Genomic DNA, 19,955 nt, shown 5'->3' with positions numbered 1-19,955 from the left:
TTAACATGCACGCCAATCCTTTAAAGGCCCCTATATACATTAGTCTAAAGTCACCCAAAAGTCTAATATGTATGGGGCCTTCAGACTCTCTACTGATAGATGATGTAAGAGGAGAGAAGGATCTAGAACATCCAATTTATAATGACCATTTTGTTCTCCAAGAGTCTGGCTACACCTCTCTAATAGAGAACACAAGAGGACTTGGTCAAGCATACGTTTTTAAAATCTTAGGAAGTAGATGGTCGGAATGTTTATTTATCCATTGTTTCTTGGTGAGTTAAAAGCATGGATGGTGAACACTAAAGTACAAAGTATGTCTTCAGTGTTCCATCCAATTGAACAAGATTCACATAGACTTTAATGGCCAATTCTGATCCGCAAAACGCTGCTCTGAGTCTCATGATCCACACTCATGGATACGTTTTGAAAAGGGATATGTGTATGGCTCAATGAGACTCTGAGTCCATGTGATGTCCGAGAAAAAAATTAACTGCATACGGATATGTCATGCGGGAGTGTGAATGTACCCTAAAGCTTGGGACTCCATTACTATGTCAGAATTTGAGCCCACCAGATGATTCCCTGTATAAATCTATCAATGATCACAACTTGTGTTTCAGACATAGCTATTTTTTAAGGACTCATATAGATTGAAATGCAGTTTGTTTTTCATGCTCCATATAAACTCGTACTGCTATTTTCTGTAAGGCCAAATTCAGATGACGGTGTACGGAGTGTCATGCACAGGCTGGCTGTGGGTCTCCTGACCTGAACTTCACAGCCCTATAGGCATATATCTAAATTCGGCTACATACAGTCTCAATATATGCATATACACGAGGCCTTAGACTGAAATACTGAAGAAACAGATGGGTACAAGTCATATAAAAGTTTGAAGCGCTCTCTAGTGGTAGAAAAGTGTCTCAGACTAATGTTTTTCTTTCCTCAAGTTGCTTATGGCAGAATATTCCGGTGTACATTCTGGTTTAAATGACCCAAACTAACCACATTTTAGTGATCTATGATGGTGTCAGTTTGAGTCATAAAACCAAAGATCAGGCAGGGACACTTGGCCTAACGTAGATGTACACTTATGTGAAAATAGCGTTAGTCCGGCTTCACACATCCGCAATTTCTAACCTCAACCAACAACCTTTCATAGGCCTATGAGGCTGTTAGTTTGGGTCAGGAGAACCACGGATTATCTAGAAATCATGGCCACGCACAGGCTGTGAACTGTGGACGTGAGAATCCAGATGTAGCTAATTTAATGGCAGTGACATTTTCTGCTGCTGATCTGGATGCAATCAGGAAATAATAATTTGGTAGGCTCTTGGCTCAAAACTTCTGACCTGTTACTAGGAAAAAATCTAAAGTTTTAGTAAAAAATCCTGTATAATAACTGCCCTTAAAGGGTACATCTACAGACACTAACAGGTTAAATAAATCCCACAGGGACATAAAGGGAGGTGGGTGTATTTCCTCTACAACAGTTTTCTGCCTTCAAATAGTTGCAAAACTAGACACAAAGGGGATGTTATCTTTTGGTTGTGTATCATTTTTCTCCAAAGTAGGGAAGAGGGGGAAACCTCACAGCATGACAAATTTTCTGTGATGAATACTAGAAAAAAAAACTGGCGTACTTTGCAGCGGAGCCACCGTAGATTTCATTTTCTGGTTCATGGACAGAACAAACGTGACAACTCGACAACTCTGTTAAGGGGCGCTCAATAAGTTTGGTGCATGTTATTTCAGGTGTCTTTGGTTTTAACTCTACCCTCTCTCTCCCACCCAAGTCTTCAGCCAGAGTTAAAAGAAATAAATCTGTAGATTCAAGCACAAATAAATAGACTAAGCAGCCACGTTACACAGCTCGGGGGTCTCCACAGCAATTTGCACCTTTTTTTGCCACCTTTTACCATGAAAGTGAACAAAAATGCTAAAAGCAATACAAGCACTTGTCTGAGGCAAATGAGCACTGTGAGGCCTGGTGTAACAAGAACAATGCACATAAGTAGCACAGTGACCCTATTAAGAGCCTCAGCACGTCCTCACAGCACAAGCCCCTCACACAACTCCCGCCTGGAGACCCTTCCACACACCGCTCTCACCACTCAGAGACCACACCCCGTGCAGCCCAGGACTGGTTTACTGCACTGTCATGATGAAGTGAAGCTTTTTGCTACAGCCAATCAGCTGCTTTACGTCAGGTATCTGTGCGTTCCAAGCCTCGATCAGACAACCAATCAGAAAGCGGTATCTCGGGAAGCTCTTCCCACCTTGTAGTTTGACTGAGGTGAAGTGTGTGACTCTCAGTGAGGGTGAAGAAGTGGCAGGATGTGGTGAGTGCTGCTGTAATGTACAAGCTCCGCAGTGTCAGTGCTGCTATATGGTAGCATATACTTACTGCATGCCCCATGCTTATGGGTGTCAGTATTATCCTCCTTGGGGGCTTGGATTTAATGTAAAGCTAGTGCAAAGTGCAGTTGTCACAGTAACCCCTTATTTCACGGCTGCTGTAAATCTCTGTGGAGCCCAAGCCTTAAAGGGATATTCTGGTGGTCTCATTTATTATCAACAACCCCCATATTAGTGTATGTACAACAAAACATTGATGGTTTTCACCTCCACAATCCAATATTTTACTGTAATCTCCAGCACTGGACATCCTTCTCTGTGCCTATTGCCAAAGCGTCTATCTACTACAAATCCCAGAATTCCCGGCTATGAATTCTCTGGGCATATTACTAAACAGCCCGTGTATGAACCAATGCACAAGGCGCACTGTGCAGTGAATGGGGTTGCTTTGCTTTGCCCAGTGATTGGCTGCAGCGGTATTATGCTGTAATCATGATGTCCTCACTGCAGGAATACCAACAACTGGCGGAGAGGCTTCTGCAGGTTGGCTCCGCTTGGCTGGTTATTTTACACTATAAGCTGCCTTGGCCCCTAATTTTTTAATGAAACCAGACAACCTCTTATTCTGGTTAATTTCTATACTTTTCAGAATGGGATACTATAAACAATGTACCTGGAGATACCTGGGAGCTGCACCATAAGCACCGAGCACACGTGTACTTCAGTAGGCAGAGTGGAGTGAGACAACTTATTTCATACAAAGGATCAGAGTTGCCATGATTACATTTGTTAATCTGTTTATTTAGTTCTTTTTTCCTCTGCCCTTTGCTGTCAGACAACCCATCCACATAAGAGAGTCGGCCGTTCCTCTCGATATCATATGGATCACCTGACGTTTCTCTCATGTATATGACTTTAGTTCTAAAGCTATGTGCACACTGCGTCTCTTAGGCACAGCAAAGCCGCTTTAGTGAATACCCTTGTGGTGGTTTTCCTGATGCCGCATCATAGGCAGTTTTGTTGTTCTTGCCAATGTCTTCTATTTCCTGTGAGGTATAGAGCGCAAAAGCCACTTGAAAAATGATTGTCACTTCTTTTTACTATGTCACTGTTTCTGAGCCCTGAAGCAGTTAAAAGAAGCAACACAAAACGGAGCATGTGCGCAGCAATATTGTATTGACATTGCTGTGCATTATGTTGATTTTATGGGGCGCTGTTGCTGCACTCTTTCGGGCACATTCCCCCCAGACTCTTTATGCAGAGGCAATACAGAGGCAGACAAGCTGCTTTATTAGCTCCCAATTTGCTTAGTAACGCAAAGCCTTGAAGCAGAGGCCTCCCTGTGATGAACCTGTAGCCGCCATCTTGGTAATGATAAATCATATCCAGGGATGGCCACACTTCAGCAGCCCCCACCCTTGGGACCTTCTGTTAAAACGTCAACTAGATAGTTTCCCCCCATCCAGGCTCCTGTAAGATAAGAAGCCTACTTAACACTTGAATGCTAGGAGCTTCAAAGACTTCGAGAGGAAACACAGCCAGCAGGGGGGGGTGCTTCGTCTATCTGTACCTGACCATTTGTCCCATAGGACTAGTTTCTTTGTCTGTCACAAGCATGGAGGCATAAGATATAGAAACATGAATAGTACACGCATGTTGCGTGGGATGGGCCAATAAAAAAATATCACGGCGTCCTGGAGCCATTGCGCACACAAGCCTCCGCGGTAGACGTTTGTACGTGCTCTGGAAGCCAAGATATAGCGCGGAGCCATTCCTGAGGACCGTATGGTATCATAATTGATATCAAAAGGTCGGTTACGGCGGCCCGAATCCATGGGAACCCCTGGGGGTATCATGAGACCATCCCAGAAGAAGTTATTGGGTTCCATAGAATTTGGGCTTCTGATCGAAGTTAGACCTGAGGGTGGAGACTGAGCCAGCTGACCTCACCAGCAGTGGGCGGGACGGGGCAGGTAAGATAGCAGGACAGACAAGAGACAAGTCAGTCTTGACCCAAGAGTGGTGTGCTGAACATCTGAGCACCAGCTGAGGCCACCAAGGGGAGGAGCAGTTTGACCATGCGGTGGTAGGCCTCAGCCTGTAACAAAGAACCGTGCCTGCGATCGCAGAATCCTCTCCCTGCGTCACAAGAAAATCAAGAAACCGGTAACTGATATGCTGTGGTGATTCTGTGTGTTGTATTCCATTGTTGTATAGTTTAGCCTGACCTTATACCTGTGTATATTTAGTTGTATATCGTGTATCTAGTGTATTATTATAATCAATTACCTCAAGTAATTGTGGGCCTGCCTTTTATTCTGCATAACGAACGCACGTCCGTGTGAGCTCGGCTCAAGCCAAAAACGCTACCCAGGGTTGGTTCCTGACCCGATATAGGCCCATTCACGGACTGGGCGTATATCTAAAATAGGGACTGGTGGCAGCATACCAACTGGGGATTGGGGAAGGCTGGTAGTGACGGTCGGAGGTTCAGATATATATATTCCTGGCGCGGCCAAGGAAGATATATATACCGCCCTCACTACAGAGGGCCCCGATACCCAGTAGGTTACAGGACAGTCTCCCTGGCGACCGCTTATCCTAGGTGCAGTTCCTTGACTGACCTGAGGCTAAGAGGGCGCTAGCGAGTTGTGCTGTGTAGTGACGTTACGGTTTAGTGACGTTGAAGGGATAACACACTACCGTGTTCCCTGCGCTGGTTGCAGCTTCCTGGCACTACTTTCTCTAGGTGCAGTACCTTGACTGACCTGAGAGGTAAGGGGGCGCCAGAGAGCTGCACCCACCGGCCGGCTTTCATCACATTGGTGGCAGAGCGGTGGGATTGCAGAATAATAGTGTTGTGGGACCCCTACTCCCAGGCACTAAAGACTGCCAGTGGTAACTTCCACTGCTGGAGTCTTAAGGTCAGCCCAACGTTAGACGGTCAGGCTAAAAGTATAACAAGGTGTGTGCAAACTCAGGGTTGCAGCGGTGTCGGTTACCAAGATGGCAGACGGCACCAGGAGCAAGACCCTGCAAGAGGCTAATGCTACGGTCCGTGTGGCAGGAGGGGAGGACATTGTTACTCATGGCGAGGAGGAGTCCAGCCCGGGCACCTCAGGGAGCCAGTCCCCAGTATACGGTCCCGCAGTGGGCTGCCCACCACCTACCCAGCCCAGCCTGTCCAGATCACAAGCCCTTTTACAAGCGGCTATGGCAAGTCTCCAGTCTCATGGCGATGCCGTCTACAAAACCCTCCTGGCAGCATCAGAGAAGGCAGCGGAGGAGGAGCGTGCAGAGCGGGCTGCGGAGCGGGCTGCGGAGCGGGCTGCGGAGCGTGAAGCTGCAGAGCGCCGGGAGGCTGCGGAGCGTGAAGCTGCAGAGCGCCGGGAGGTTGCGGAGCGTGCAGAGCGAGCTGCGGAGCGCCAGCACCAACTGGACCTGGCCCAGCGGGGGCTTCCGCTAGAGCAACCAACCCATCAGGAGACCAAGTCGTCCAAAGTCCGAGCTGAGGACTTCCCTCTACTGGAGAAGGATGGGGACCTGGACTCCTTTCTGGTGGCATTTGAACGGACCTGTCTTCAGCACCATCTGGCCCGGGATCAGTGGGCCAGATACCTGACCCCCCGTTTGAGGGGTAAGTCCCTGGATGCCTTGGGGGACTTACCTGCCGGGGAGGTACAGAACTACGACTGCATCAAGCGGGCCCTGATCCGGCAGTACAACCTCACTCCCGAGTCGTACCGCCAGAAGTTCCGGAGCCTGCTGCGTGGCCCCAAGGACACCTGGACCGATCATATGCGGGCGCTGTTGAGAGCCGCAGAGCACTGGACCTCGGGTCTAGCGCTTACTACCCGCCAGGAGGTCCAGGAACTGTTCGTCACGGAGCAGTTCTTGTGGAACTGCCCAGAGGACCTCCGACAGTTCCTCCGTGACCGAAAACCAACAGGGGCTTCTGCTACAGCCGCCCTGGCAGACGAGTATGCCAATAACAGGGCGCCTGAGCTGAAGAAGTCTGCCAGCAGCACCTGGAGAGGGGGTAAGCCCAGTCATGCCCCTGTTTCCCCGGCCCCTAGAACACAAGGGGTGTATCCCCCTGTTGCCCTCTCCAGGCAAGGACCAGACGTAAGACGTTGTCATCTATGCAACAAACCAGGACACTTTAGGGCTGAGTGTCCCCAGCGCCAAAAGACCCCATCCCAGTCCCAGAGAGCGCCCAATGTTTTGTGTGTGGGAGGGGGTGGTGGTAGGTCCCTGGACAACATCCAACCCGTCACCATAGGCCGTTCTGCGGTCATGGGACTGCGGGACACGGGCGCTGAACGAACACTGGTACGGCCTGAGGTGGTGTCCCCCCAGGACTTGGTACCAGGAAAGACTCTTTCCGTCTCCGGGGTTGGAGGCGTGGAGCCGGCACTTCCCGTTGCCATGGTGTATTTGGACTGGGGTGCCGGAAGGGGGATGCGGGAGGTGGGAGTAACGCCAAATATTCCCGCAAATGTTTTATTAGGGACCGACTTGGGGCGTCTAGTATCGCAGTATGTACCCTCTGAACCCCCAAGTTCGGCCCCCCAAGAGTGTATTGATTTGTCTGCTGCTAATGCCAACCATGTTGTATGTAGTGTGTGTCCTGCTGAGGAGGAGGGAGTGAAACCTGAGGGTAACACTTGCACAGACACAACACAAACAGGGTTAGTGAAAGCAGGTGGGGAGTGTGGGGATGCCCGCAGAGGTGCTCAGCCGGCGTGCCGTGACCTCTTGTCCTCCGGTGAGGGAGGGGGCGGGCAGGATTCTGTAGAGGGAGGCTCAGGGATGGAGAGGGGGGCAGCTACCGGCAGTGTAGGGCTCCCAGGGGTATCCAGGCTGCTGAGTATAGGCCCACTGCAGGGGGAGGAACAGGCCATGGGAGGTGGGGGTGTCCCAAGAGAGGAGCCGCCAGGTAAGACCCCAGGGCAGGAGTTCCCCACATCCGAGATGTCCAAAGGCCTAGGAAGCCTGCCTGATCGGGCGGCTTGGTCAGAAACAGAGGGGAAGCAGGCACTACCCACGGTCACAGCGGTCATAGCCGCTGTCACCAGGAGTGGGAGCGTCGGAGCCCAAGGAGCCTTGCAGAGGTCCGACGGCTTCCCCACTTCTGACCAAGTGTCTGCCGGGTCAGACAGCGGCCAGGTGACATGCCCGGAGGGGCTGACGGAGGATGTGGCAGTTTCGTCGATTCTGGCCACCTCAAGTCAGGAATTTCAGGCTGCGTTGGAAGCAGACGACAGCCTGAAAGCTCTCAAGGAACAGGCGGCACAGCCTCCCATGGAGTCAGACTGCGAGCGTGTGGTCTGGGACCAGGGACGGCTGTACCGGGTAACGGTCCAGCAGGGTTCACCGGAGGCGTGGCCCAGGGACCGACAGTTAGTGGTACCCTATCCGTTCAGGGCGGAATTGTTGCGGATCGCACACGAGATTCCGATGGCCGGACACCTAGGGATCGCTAAAACCAAGGCCAGGATAGCTCAGCATTTCTACTGGCCTGGGATGGGAGCCGCGGTGGGTGCCTACTGCCGTTCGTGTGACACCTGTCAGAGGGTGGGGAAGGCGGGGCCGCGCCCCAAAGCCCCACTGGTAACTCTGCCAATCATCGAAGAGCCTTTCTCGAGGGTCGCTGTGGATCTTATTGGACCTCTGTCCACTCCCAGCCACTCCGGGAAATGCTTCATACTCACGGTAGTGGACTATGCCACCCGGTACCCGGAAGCGGTAGCTTTGTCGTCCATTCGGGCCGACAAGGTGGCTACCGCCTTACTGGAGATCTTCTCCAGAGTGGGTTTCCCCCAAGAAATGCTCACCGACCGAGGGACCCAGTTCATGTCGCGGCTGATGGAGTCCCTCTGTAAGCAAATGCAGGTGCAACATCTGGTGGCCAGCCCGTATCACCCACAGACTAATGGCCTGTGTGAGCGGTTCAATGGCACCTTAAAGCAGATGCTTAAGATGTTGGTCGACTCCCACGGGAGAGACTGGGAGCGTTACCTCCCACACCTCCTATTTGCTTACCGGGAGGTTCCGCAGGCCTCAACGGGGTTCTCCCCCTTTGAGCTCCTGTACGGGCGACGGGTACGGGGCCCCCTGGCTCTGGTGAAGGAAGCATGGGAAGGGGATTTGGCCACCCCCGAGGTGTCGGTCATCGAGTATGTCGTGCGCCACCGGGACAGGATGATGGCCTTGGCAAAGCTGGTGCAGGACAATATGGCCCAGGCCCAGGCCGACCAGAAGCGGTGGTACGACCAGAATGCTTGTGAGAGGACCTACCAGGTGGGTCAAAAGGTGTGGGTACTGGTCCCCGTACCACAGAACAAGCTTCAGGCAGCCTGGGAAGGTCCCTACTTCGTGCACCAGAAACTCAATGCCGTCACCTATCTGGTCACCCTGGATCACGCCCGTGGAAGGAGGAAGGCCTTCCACGTGAACATGATGAAGGCTCATCATGAGCGGGAAGCGACTGCCCACCCAGTGTGCAACCTTCCCGAGGAAGGAGAGGTAGAAACCCTCCTGGATCTGCTCACCCAAGCCAAGGCGGGTGGGTCCATCGAGGATGTGGGGGTTGGCCACCAGCTCACGGAGGACCAACGGTCCCAGCTGGGGACCACCCTGCACCCCTTCCGGGGGCTGTTCAGCAGCCTGCCCGGAAGGACTGAGATGGCTGTCCACGACGTGGACACTGGCGATCACCCGCCGATCCGGCGTTCAGCATATCGGGTCTCTTTCGAGGTGCAGGGAAACATGCGCCAAGAGATAGACGAGATGCTGAAGCTGGGGGTGATCCAGGCATCCAGCAGCGCGTGGGCCTCGCCTGTAGTCCTCGTACCAAAGAAGGACCGAACTACACGGTTCTGCGTGGACTACCGGGGGCTCAACGCTGTAACGGCCACCGATGCGTTCCCCATACCACGCATCGATGACCTGCTCGATCGGATGGCCGGGGCTAAGTACCTGACCATCATGGATCTGAGCCGGGGGTACTGGCAGATTCCTCTGACCCCCGCGGCAAGGGAACGCTCTGCCTTTATCACCCCTTTTGGACTGTACGAGTCCACAGTGATGCCATTCGGCATGAAGAATGCCCCTGCCACTTTTCAGCGGATGGTCAATACGCTGCTTGAGGGACTTGAAGGGTACGCGGCTGCGTACTTGGACGATATTGCAGTCTTCAGTCCCACTTGGGAGGATCACCTAGAGCACCTGCGGCAGGTGCTCGGTCGGATCCACCGGGCAGGCTTGACCATCAAGCCGGAAAAGTGCCAGCTGGGCATGAGTGAGGTCCTCTACCTGGGTCACCGGGTAGGCGGGGGGGTTCTGAAGCCAGAACCGGGGAAAGTGGATGCCATCGCATCCTGGCCCACTCCTAGGACCAAAAAGCAGGTGATGTCCTTCTTGGGGACCGCCGGGTACTATAGGAGGTTCGTCCCACACTATAGCACCCTGGCCAAGCCCCTGACGGACCTCACCAAGAAGAAGCTGCCCGTCGCAGTCGACTGGACAGTCGCCTGCGAGACAGCTTTCGGGGCACTCAAGGCCGCCCTAAGTAGCTCCCCTGTACTGCAAGCTGCCGACTTCGACCGGCCGTTTGTGGTACAGACCGACGCCAGTGACTTTGGCCTCGGTGCTGTGCTAAGTCAGGTCAACACGACAGGCCAGGAACATCCTGTCTTGTACCTGAGCAGGAAGCTACTGCCCCGGGAGGTGGCTTACTCCACGGTGGAAAAAGAATGCCTGGCAATTGTATGGGCCCTGCAGCGTCTGCAGCCCTACTTGTACGGGAGCCATTCCACCGTGGAGACGGACCACAACCCCCTCAGCTGGTTACACACGGTCTCTGGGTCGAATGGCAGGTTGCTACGCTGGAGCCTCGCTCTCCAGCAGTACCACTTCTCCATTCGCCACAGAAGAGGCCGTGACCACGGTAACGCTGACGGGTTATCCCGGCAAGGGGAGGGTGCAGAAGGACGCACGGGGGAACACAGGAATGTGCTACCCCCTCGCGCCCTCGTATAGGGGGAGGTGTGATGAACCTGTAGCCGCCATCTTGGTAATGATAAATCATATCCAGGGATGGCCACACTTCAGCAGCCCCCACCCTTGGGACCTTCTGTTAAAACGTCAACTAGATAGTTTCCCCCCATCCAGGCTCCTGTAAGATAAGAAGCCTACTTAACACTTGAATGCTAGGAGCTTCAAAGACTTCGAGAGGAAACACAGCCAGCAGGGGGGGGTGCTTCGTCTATCTGTACCTGACCATTTGTCCCATAGGACTAGTTTCTTTGTCTGTCACAAGCATGGAGGCATAAGATATAGAAACATGAATAGTACACGCATGTTGCGTGGGATGGGCCAATAAAAAAATATCACGGCGTCCCGGAGCCATTGCGCACACAAGCCTCCGCGGTAGACGTTTGTACGTGCTCTGGAAGCCAAGATATAGCGCGGAGCCATTCCTGAGGACCGTATGGTATCATAATTGATATCAAAAGGTCGGTTACGGCGGCCCGAATCCATGGGAACCCCTGGGGGTATCATGAGACCATCCCAGAAGAAGTTATTGGGTTCCATAGAATTTGGGCTTCTGATCGAAGTTAGACCTGAGGGTGGAGACTGAGCCAGCTGACCTCACCAGCAGTGGGCGGGACGGGGCAGGTAAGATAGCAGGACAGACAAGAGACAAGTCAGTCTTGACCCAAGAGTGGTGTGCTGAACATCTGAGCACCAGCTGAGGCCACCAAGGGGAGGAGCAGTTTGACCATGCGGTGGTAGGCCTCAGCCTGTAACAAAGAACCGTGCCTGCGATCGCAGAATCCTCTCCCTGCGTCACAAGAAAATCAAGAAACCGGTAACTGATATGCTGTGGTGATTCTGTGTGTTGTATTCCATTGTTGTATAGTTTAGCCTGACCTTATACCTGTGTATATTTAGTTGTATATCGTGTATCTAGTGTATTATTATAATCAATTACCTCAAGTAATTGTGGGCCTGCCTTTTATTCTGCATAACGAACGCACGTCCGTGTGAGCTCGGCTCAAGCCAAAAACGCTACCCAGGGTTGGTTCCTGACCCGATATAGGCCCATTCACGGACTGGGCGTATATCTAAAATAGGGACTGGTGGCAGCATACCAACTGGGGATTGGGGAAGGCTGGTAGTGACGGTCGGAGGTTCAGATATATATATTCCTGGCGCGGCCAAGGAAGATATATATACCGCCCTCACTACAGAGGGCCCCGATACCCAGTAGGTTACAGGACAGTCTCCCTGGCGACCGCTTATCCTAGGTGCAGTTCCTTGACTGACCTGAGGCTAAGAGGGCGCTAGCGAGTTGTGCTGTGTAGTGACGTTACGGTTTAGTGACGTTGAAGGGATAACACACTACCGTGTTCCCTGCGCTGGTTGCAGCTTCCTGGCACTACTTTCTCTAGGTGCAGTACCTTGACTGACCTGAGAGGTAAGGGGGCGCCAGAGAGCTGCACCCACCGGCCGGCTTTCATCACATTGACATTGCTGTGCATTATGTTGATTTTATGGGGCGCTGTTGCTGCACTCTTTCGGGCACATTCCCCCCAGACTCTTTATGCAGAGGCAATACAGAGGCAGACAAGCTGCTTTATTAGCTCCCAATTTGCTTAGTAACGCAAAGCCTTGAAGCAGAGGCCTCCCTATTCAGCACTTCAGAAGAAAGGAGACAAGCTGACCCTACAATGAGTCCCCATAGTTTGAGAATTACTGAACATACAGTACAGACCAAAAGTTTGGACACACCTTCTCATTTAAAGAATTTTTTGTATTTTCATGACTATGAAAATTGTACATTCACACTGAAGGCATCAAAACTATGAATTAACACATGTGGAATTATATACTTAACAAAAAAGTGTGAAACAACTGAAAATACAGTACAGACCAAAAGTTTGGACACACCTTCTCATTTAAAGATTTTTCTGTATTTTCATGACTATGAAAATTGTACATTCACACTGAAGGCATCAAAACTATGAATTAACACATGTGGAATTATATACTTAACAAAAAAGTGTGAAACAACTGAAAATATGTCTTATATTCTACGTTCTTCAAAGTAGCCACCTTTTGCTTTGATGACTGCTTTGCACACTCTTGGCATTCTCTTGATGAGCTACAAGAGGTAGTCACCGGAAATGGTTTTCACTTCACAGGTGTGCCCTGTCAGGTTTAATAAGTGGGATTTATTGCCTTATAAATGGGGTTGGGACCATCAGTTGTGTTGTCCAGAAGTCTGGTGGATACACAGCTGATAGTCCTACTGAATAGACTGTTAGAATTTGTATTATGGAAAGAAAAAAGCAGCTAAGTAAAGAAAAATGAGTGGTCATCATTACTTTAAGAAATGAAGGTCAGTCAGTTCGAAAAATTGGGAAAACTTTAAAAGTGTCCCAAAGTGCAGTTGCAAAACCATCAAGCGCTACAAAGAAACTGGCTCACATGAGGACCGCCCCAGGAAAGGAAGACCAAGAGTCACCTTTGCTTCTGAGGATAAGTTTATCCGAGTCACCAGCCTCAGAAATCACAGGTTAACAGCAGCTTAGATTAGAGACCAGGTCAATGCCACACAGACTTCTAGCAGCTGACACATCTCTTCAACAACTGTTAAGAGGAGACTTTGTGCAGCAGGCCTTCATGGTAAAATAGCTGCTAGGAAACCACTGCTAAGGACAGGAAACAAGCAGAAGAGACTTGTTTGGGCTAAAGAACACAAGAAATGGACATTAGACTAGTGGAAATCTGTGCTTTGGTCTGATGAGTCCAAATTTGAGATCTTTGGTTCCAACCACAGTGTCTTTGCGCTACGCAGAAAAGGTGAACGGATGGAGGAGGAGGTGTGATGGTGTGGGGGTGCTTTGCTGGTGACACTGCTGGGGATTTATGCAAAATTGAAGGCATACTGAACCAGCATGGCTACCACAGCATCTTGCAGCAGCATGCTATTCCATCCGGTTTGCATTGATTTGGACCATCATTTATTTTTCAACAGGTCAATGACCCCAAACACACCTCCAGGCTGTGTAATGGCTATTTGACCAAGAAGGAGAGTGATGGGGTGCTACGCCAGATGACCTGGCCTCCACAGTCACCAGACCTGAACCCAATCGAGATGGTTTGGGGTGAGCTGGACCTCAGAGTGAAGGCAAAAGGGCCAACAAGTGCTAAGCATCTCTGGGAACTCCTTCAAGATTGTTGGAAGACCATTTCCGGTGACTACCTCTTCAAGCTTATCAAGAGAATGTCAAGAGTGTGTAAAGCAGTCATCAAAGCAAAAGGTGGCTACTTTGAAGAACATAGAATATAAGACATATTTTCAGTTGTTTCACACTTTTTTGTTAAGTATATAATTCCACATGTGTTAATTCATAGTTTTGATGCCTTCAGTGTGAATGTACAATTTTCATAGTCATGAAAATACAGAAAAATCTTTAAATGAGAAGGTGTGTCCAAACTTTTGGTCTGTACTGTATGTCTTATATTCTAGGTTCTTCAAAGTAGCCACCTTTTGCTTTGATGACTGCTTTGCACACTCTTGGCATTCTCATGATGAGCTTCAAGAGGTAGTCACCGGAAATGGTCTTCCAACAATCTTGAAGGAGTTCCCAGAGATGCTTAGCACTTGTTGGCCCTTTTGCCTTCACTCTGCGGTCCAGCTCACCCCAAACCATCTCGATTGGGTTCAGGTCTGGTGAGTGTGGAGGCCAGGTCATCTGGCATAGCACCCCATCACTCTCCTTCTTGGTCAAATAGCCCTTACGCAGCCTGGAGGTGTGTTTGGGGTCATTGTCCTGTTGAAAAATAAATGATGGTCCAACTAAACGCAAACCGGATGGAATAGCATGCTGCTGCAAGATGCTGTGGTAGCCATGCTGGTTCAGTATGCCTTCAATTTTGAATAAATCCCCAACAGTGTCACCAGCAAAGCACCCCCACACCATCACACCTCCTCCTCCATGCTTCACGGTGGGAACCAGGCATGTAGAGTCCATCTGTTCACCTTTTCTGCGTCGCACAAAGACACGGTGGTTGGAACCAAAGATCTCAAATTTGGACTCATCAGACCAAAGCACAGACTTCTACTGGTCTAATGTCCATTCCTTGTGTTCTTTAGCCCAAACAAGTCTCTTCTGCTTGTTGCCTGTCCTTAGCAGTGGTTTCCTAGCAACTATTTTACCATGAAGGCCTGCTGCACAAAGTCTCCTCTTAACAGTTGTTGTAGAGATGTGTCTGCTGCTAGAACGCTGTGTCGCATTGACCTGGTCTCTAATCTGAGCTGCTGTTAACCTGCGATTTCTGAGGCTGGTGACTCGGATAAACTTATCCTCAGAAGCAGAGGTGACTCTTGGTCTTCCTTTCCTGGGGCGGTCCTCATGTGAGCCAGTTTCTTTGTAGCGCTTGATGGTTTTTGCAACTACACTTGGGGACACTTTCAAAGTTTGCCCAATTTTTCGGACTGACTGACCTTCATTTCTTAAAGTAATGATGGTCACTTGTTTTTCTTTACTTAGAATTTGTATTATGGCAAGAAAAAAGCAGCTAACAGTCTATTCAGTAGGACTATCAGCTGTGTATCCACCTGACTTCTGCACAACACAACTGATGGTCCCAACCCCATTTATAAGGCAAGAAATCCCACTTATTAAACCTGACAGGGCACACCTGTGAAGTGAAAACCATTTCCGGTGACTACCTCTTGAAGCTCATGAAGAGAATGCCAAGAGTGTGTAAAGCAGTCATCAAAGCAAAAGGTGGCTACTTTGAAGAACCTAGAATATAAGACATATTTTCAGTTGTTTCACACTTTTTTGTTAAGTATATAATTCCACATGTGTTAATTCATAGTTTTGATGCCTTCAGTGTGAATGTACAATTTTCATAGTCATGAAAATACAGAAAAATCTTTAAATGAGAAGGTGTGTCCAAACTTTTCGTCTGTACTGTAGAGAAGCCAAAGATGTCAGGGAGCCGCACAGTATGGCATGACGGAGGGCAGGTTGTGCACTCCTGCATTAAAGTGTTCCGTTATTTTCAAAATGATACAGATTTGATTTGCTCTATGGGATACATGACTTTCAATTACGGTAGATCAATGGATAATTCACATCTATCGAAAATTTTTGGAAGATAATGGTGCTATCAGAACTGAGTTCAGAGAGATCCAGGCACTGTCACACATTTTTTGACCACTTGGGAAGCGTTTTTTTCAATGGCAGAACATCTTGTATTGTCTTATTTCACTGATAGGCAGACCTCCTAAAATAATGTTATACATTGATCCTCGTTTATCAAAAATGATGTAATATGTGCTATATATTTAGTGTATTTTCTGCAACCCAGTCAGTCCATAATTATCAAACGTTGTACTTTGTTAGAATAGATTTGGGGTATATTACAGCTGAGCAACTTTTTAAAGGGAAACTGACAGCTGATGTAGCACCCTGAGGATTCGGCTGCTACAGGGGTATTACACCTCAAGCCAGAGGTGTGGCATTCCACTCCCGGGTAAGGATGGAGTGTGGAACTGAGCTCAGTAGGCTGCATGCACTACACACATCCCATTTCCGAGGAACAGACCGACGGTACTCCCACTAGAGAAATGTGCAGGTACGACAGTGTCTGTTCCTGGCTGGAGTGGGAGGGGGGTGGAACATCCCAGTAGTGTAGGGGCAGATAGGGGGAGCAGTCTGGGTAGTGCTAGGAGCTCATTGGGTGCTGGTCACCTGAGCTCACACATAGAGGGAGTATATAAGGTGGGAACCATCTTAGATCAGGGTCAGTCTTTGTAGAGGAAGAGAGCAGAGGAGAAGAGCAGCTCCAAGGCCAAGAGAGAGAGAGAGGAGAAAGAAAGACCCAGAGGGGGAGAAAGAAGGAACTCCAAGAGCCCAAATTAGACCAGAGGGTGAAGAGTTGGCAACAGGGTACCGGATCCCAAGCTGGCAGAGGCTACAGCACACCTTAGCCAGGAACCGGAGGTCGTGGGCAGGATCGATCTGCCACGATCACCCACTAAATCCACCCGGAAGGCAGACCAGGAATAGGGTCAGGGAACCCAGAGACAAGGGTTTACCACCAAGAGGCCCGAGGGAGCCGGACATAGGTGGATCCCTGGTGGGGAAGGCCAGAGAAGAGGACAGGACAGAAAGGGAGCTCAGGACCACGCTCCAGAATCACCTGGGGGTTGGCCGAGTCCAGGACCTGGTGGACGCAGCACGGCTCGGGTGGTCACTTAAGGCCGGAGTGACCAGAACAACTGCAGTAAGTAAACAAACCCTGAACTGCACAGCCCGACTCTGAGTCTCATTTCCATCCCCGCTGCACCACCACAACCCCCATCCTCTGCAACTGACCCCCTGAGGCTATACCCCTCCCGTTGGGGGTTATACTACCTGAGCTGCACATACATCACCAGCCTCAGCGGACCCTGCTGCAGCGGCGGCCGTATTGACCGCAATTCAACGGGTGGCGTAGTCGACACAAAAGAACATCTAGTAACATCATAAGGACTGCCACACACTGAGCTTGACACCCTGGGCACGGACCGGGTCACAGCCACTCGGAGACTACAACCCCCATCTGATCCGGCTCCGGGTATCCCTAACAGCACTGGCCCAGGGGGCGCGTCACTGATACCTGCTGCCCCATCCACGGCCATCTCAGGTAGGTATGTTTGACTCTGAAATGCTGCAGCATTTCAGAAGAAAACATACTTTAGAAGTTGGTGGAGGTTGAGCTGCACAGGAGACTAGTTGGACGGGCGGGTCCCCAGCAGCTTCTTCCTGCCGCTGCAAGTAACTGACAGGTCACTCCCTATACAAGCGCGCAGGGAGAGACTTGTCATTCCAGGTGAGCGGGCAGGGAGAAGCCGCCAAGGACCCGATTAGTCTCCCATGCGGCTCAGTCCTCGGTCGCTTTTAAAGAATGTTTTTCTCTGAAATACCGCAGCGTTCCAGAGCCAAACATACTTTGCTGAAATCACACATCCAATGTCTGATGCATGCTGCTCGTGGATCAGGCAGCATATATCAGATGTCAGGTTCACTTTAAACTATCTAAATTTGCTTCTTTTTTACTATAGTTGCATTGGAGTAATAAAACTTTTATTGGAGATGCCACGGTGATAGGCTTGAGGCCCAGGGAAATCTGCAGGCAATTACCTATAGTGTAGAGCGAATTTGTTCAGCATTTCAAATTCTGATTCGTGTTCGTGGTTCCGGCTCGTTCGTGCCCCAAAAACTGCTCCACCCATGAACATCCCTGATTTGCCACACTGTCACTCAGGTTATCCAACAAGGTTCATTCAGGTCTATTTGCATGCATGTTTTGGGCCTCGTTTTTGCAGCCATTTGCACAAAATCATGAATAAAATGCTGTTATGACCCATAGGAGACTGCATATTTTTAACACTGCTGTGCTTTGTCTGCCTGATTACAGTATAAATTGTGGAGAAAAAAAAAACAGCCAGTGGACATACGGCCATATATCATGAGCAGGTAGTATGTGACATTGTAGCTTTTTCTGGAGTAAGTCATAGAGTGTCTTACCAAAGATTTGGCGGTGAAAGGTCAGGCTCTTTGTGGGGCACTTTCTAGGTAGAGCATGTCCTCAGTGGAATATAGATTCAAGTACTTCTCACTAAAGTAGAATATCATCAAAAAGTTAATTTATTTCAGTTCTTCAATACAAAACGTGAAACTCATATATTATATAGAGTCATTACAAACAGTGATCTATTTCAAGTGTTTATTTCTGTTAATGTTGATGATTATGGCTTACAACCAATGAAAACACAAAAGTCATTATCTCAGCAAATTAGAATACTTTATAACAACAGCTTGAAAAATGTTTTTAAAATCCGAAATGTTGGCCTACTGAAATGTATGTTCAGTAAATGCACTCAATACTTGTCGGGGCTCCTTTTGCATCAATTACTGCATCAATGCGGTGTGGCATGGAGGCAATCAGCCTGTGGCACTGCTGAGGTGTTATGGAAGCCCAGGTTGCTTTGATAGCAGCCTTCAGCTCATCTGCATTGTTGGGTCTGGTGTCTCTCATCTTCCTCTTGACAATACTCCATAGATTCTCTGTGGGGTTATGGTCAGGCAAGTTTGCTGGTCAATCAAGCACAGTAATACTGTTGTTTATAAACCAGGTATTGGTGCTTTTGGCAGTGTGGACAGGTGCCAAGTCCTGCTGGAGAATGAGATTTCCATCTCCAAAAAGCTTGTCGGCAGAGAGAAGCATGAAGTGCTCTAAAATTTCCTGGTAGATGGCTGCGCTGACTTTGGTCTTGATAAAACACAGTGGACCTACACCAGCAGATGACATGGCTCCCCAAACCATCACTGATTGTGGAAACTTCACACTAGACCTCAAGCAGCTTGGATTGTGGCCTCTCCACTCTTCCTCCAGACTCTGGGACCTTGATTTCCAAATGAAAATTGGAACTCTGGGACCTTGTGGAGTGTGTCAATGACTGCCTTCTGGACATCTGTCAAGTCAGCAGTCTTCCCCATGATTGTGGAGCCTACTGAAACAGACTAAGGGACCTTTTTAAATGCTTTGAAAGCTTTTGCAGGTGTTTTTTGTTAATTATTTCAATTTACTGAGATAATGACTTTTGTGCTTTCATTGGCTGCAAGCCTTAATCATCAACATTAACAGAAATAAACACTTGAAATAGATCACTCTGTTTGTAATGACTATATAATATATGAGTTTCACTTTTTGTATTGAAGAACTGAAATAAATTAACTTTTTGATTATATTCTAATTTAGTGAGATGCACCTGTATATTGTATTTTTGTATAACACATAGTAGAAGGAGTAAAGCGTGTATTGTTGGATTATTACCTTATTCTGACTAGTAAAGCAGCTTATTGACTTATTGAGAATTAATAATTTTGCGCACACCTAACCCTAGTGAGTCCAAAAATGTGACGTTAATCTTCAAATGCTTCCTCTTTATTGGCTTCTCTTAACACTCCAGTCCATGTAATTCCTGGCATTACTCCCAGAACGCCTGACAACCTCCAGTCAGTGCCCACCGTCACAATGGCCGTAGTGCCGCCTGCACTTTGACTTTCTTCAGTTACTTATTGCACGGCTCATATATTCTCTGGATTCATTATATAATTGCTCAAATCTGACCTCTCCAATGCTTTTTTTTTTCCTTCCCTATTTTTCATAACCAGCAGAGAGGCTTCGGCCCCTGGCAGTTTTATTGCACACAGGGCTGTGAGGAAGAGGAAGGCGGAACATGGCTGAGCTTCCAAGATGGAGATTTCTTAATATCTTTCTCAGTCTCAATTGCTCTATGAGACAAAATAGGGTTAAACACAAGGAGGAGATTAAATTATTTTGACTCCTGTTGTGTCAATTTTATTTTATTTTTTTAAATACATCTGTTTTTTTGGAAAAACAAATCATGTCTGTTACTGACTGCAGAATGAGTTAACTGAGAATCCTTCACTGAGCTTGTTCAGAGTGGAGAAAGTGTAACCTTTAATCTATTTTTCTTCTGCTCTTTTGAGCTCCTCTCA

General features: G+C 48.9%; 1 protein-coding gene across 1 annotated transcript in view; it reads left to right on the top strand.

The window, feature by feature from the left end:
* Window positions 1–2,248: 2,248 nt before the first annotated feature.
* The window catches only part of GSS (glutathione synthetase), a 42,191-nt gene continuing 24,484 nt past the window's right edge, over window positions 2,249–19,955 (top strand). The window contains exon 1 of the mRNA XM_073683686.1: window positions 2,249–2,342. Coding sequence (XP_073539787.1) covers window positions 2,338–2,342 — 5 coding nt within the window. The 5' untranslated portion in view covers window positions 2,249–2,337. The remainder of the gene's footprint in view (window positions 2,343–19,955) is intronic.

This window comes from Phyllobates terribilis, unplaced genomic scaffold, assembly GCF_046119375.1.
Source record: "Phyllobates terribilis strain yellow unplaced genomic scaffold, ASM4611937v1 Scaffold_5__5_contigs__length_657084704, whole genome shotgun sequence".
NCBI classification, from domain to species: Eukaryota; Metazoa; Chordata; class Amphibia; order Anura; family Dendrobatidae; genus Phyllobates; species Phyllobates terribilis.
The sequence above is the reverse complement of the archived record's forward strand: the minus strand, read 5'-3'. Positions and strand labels throughout refer to the sequence as shown.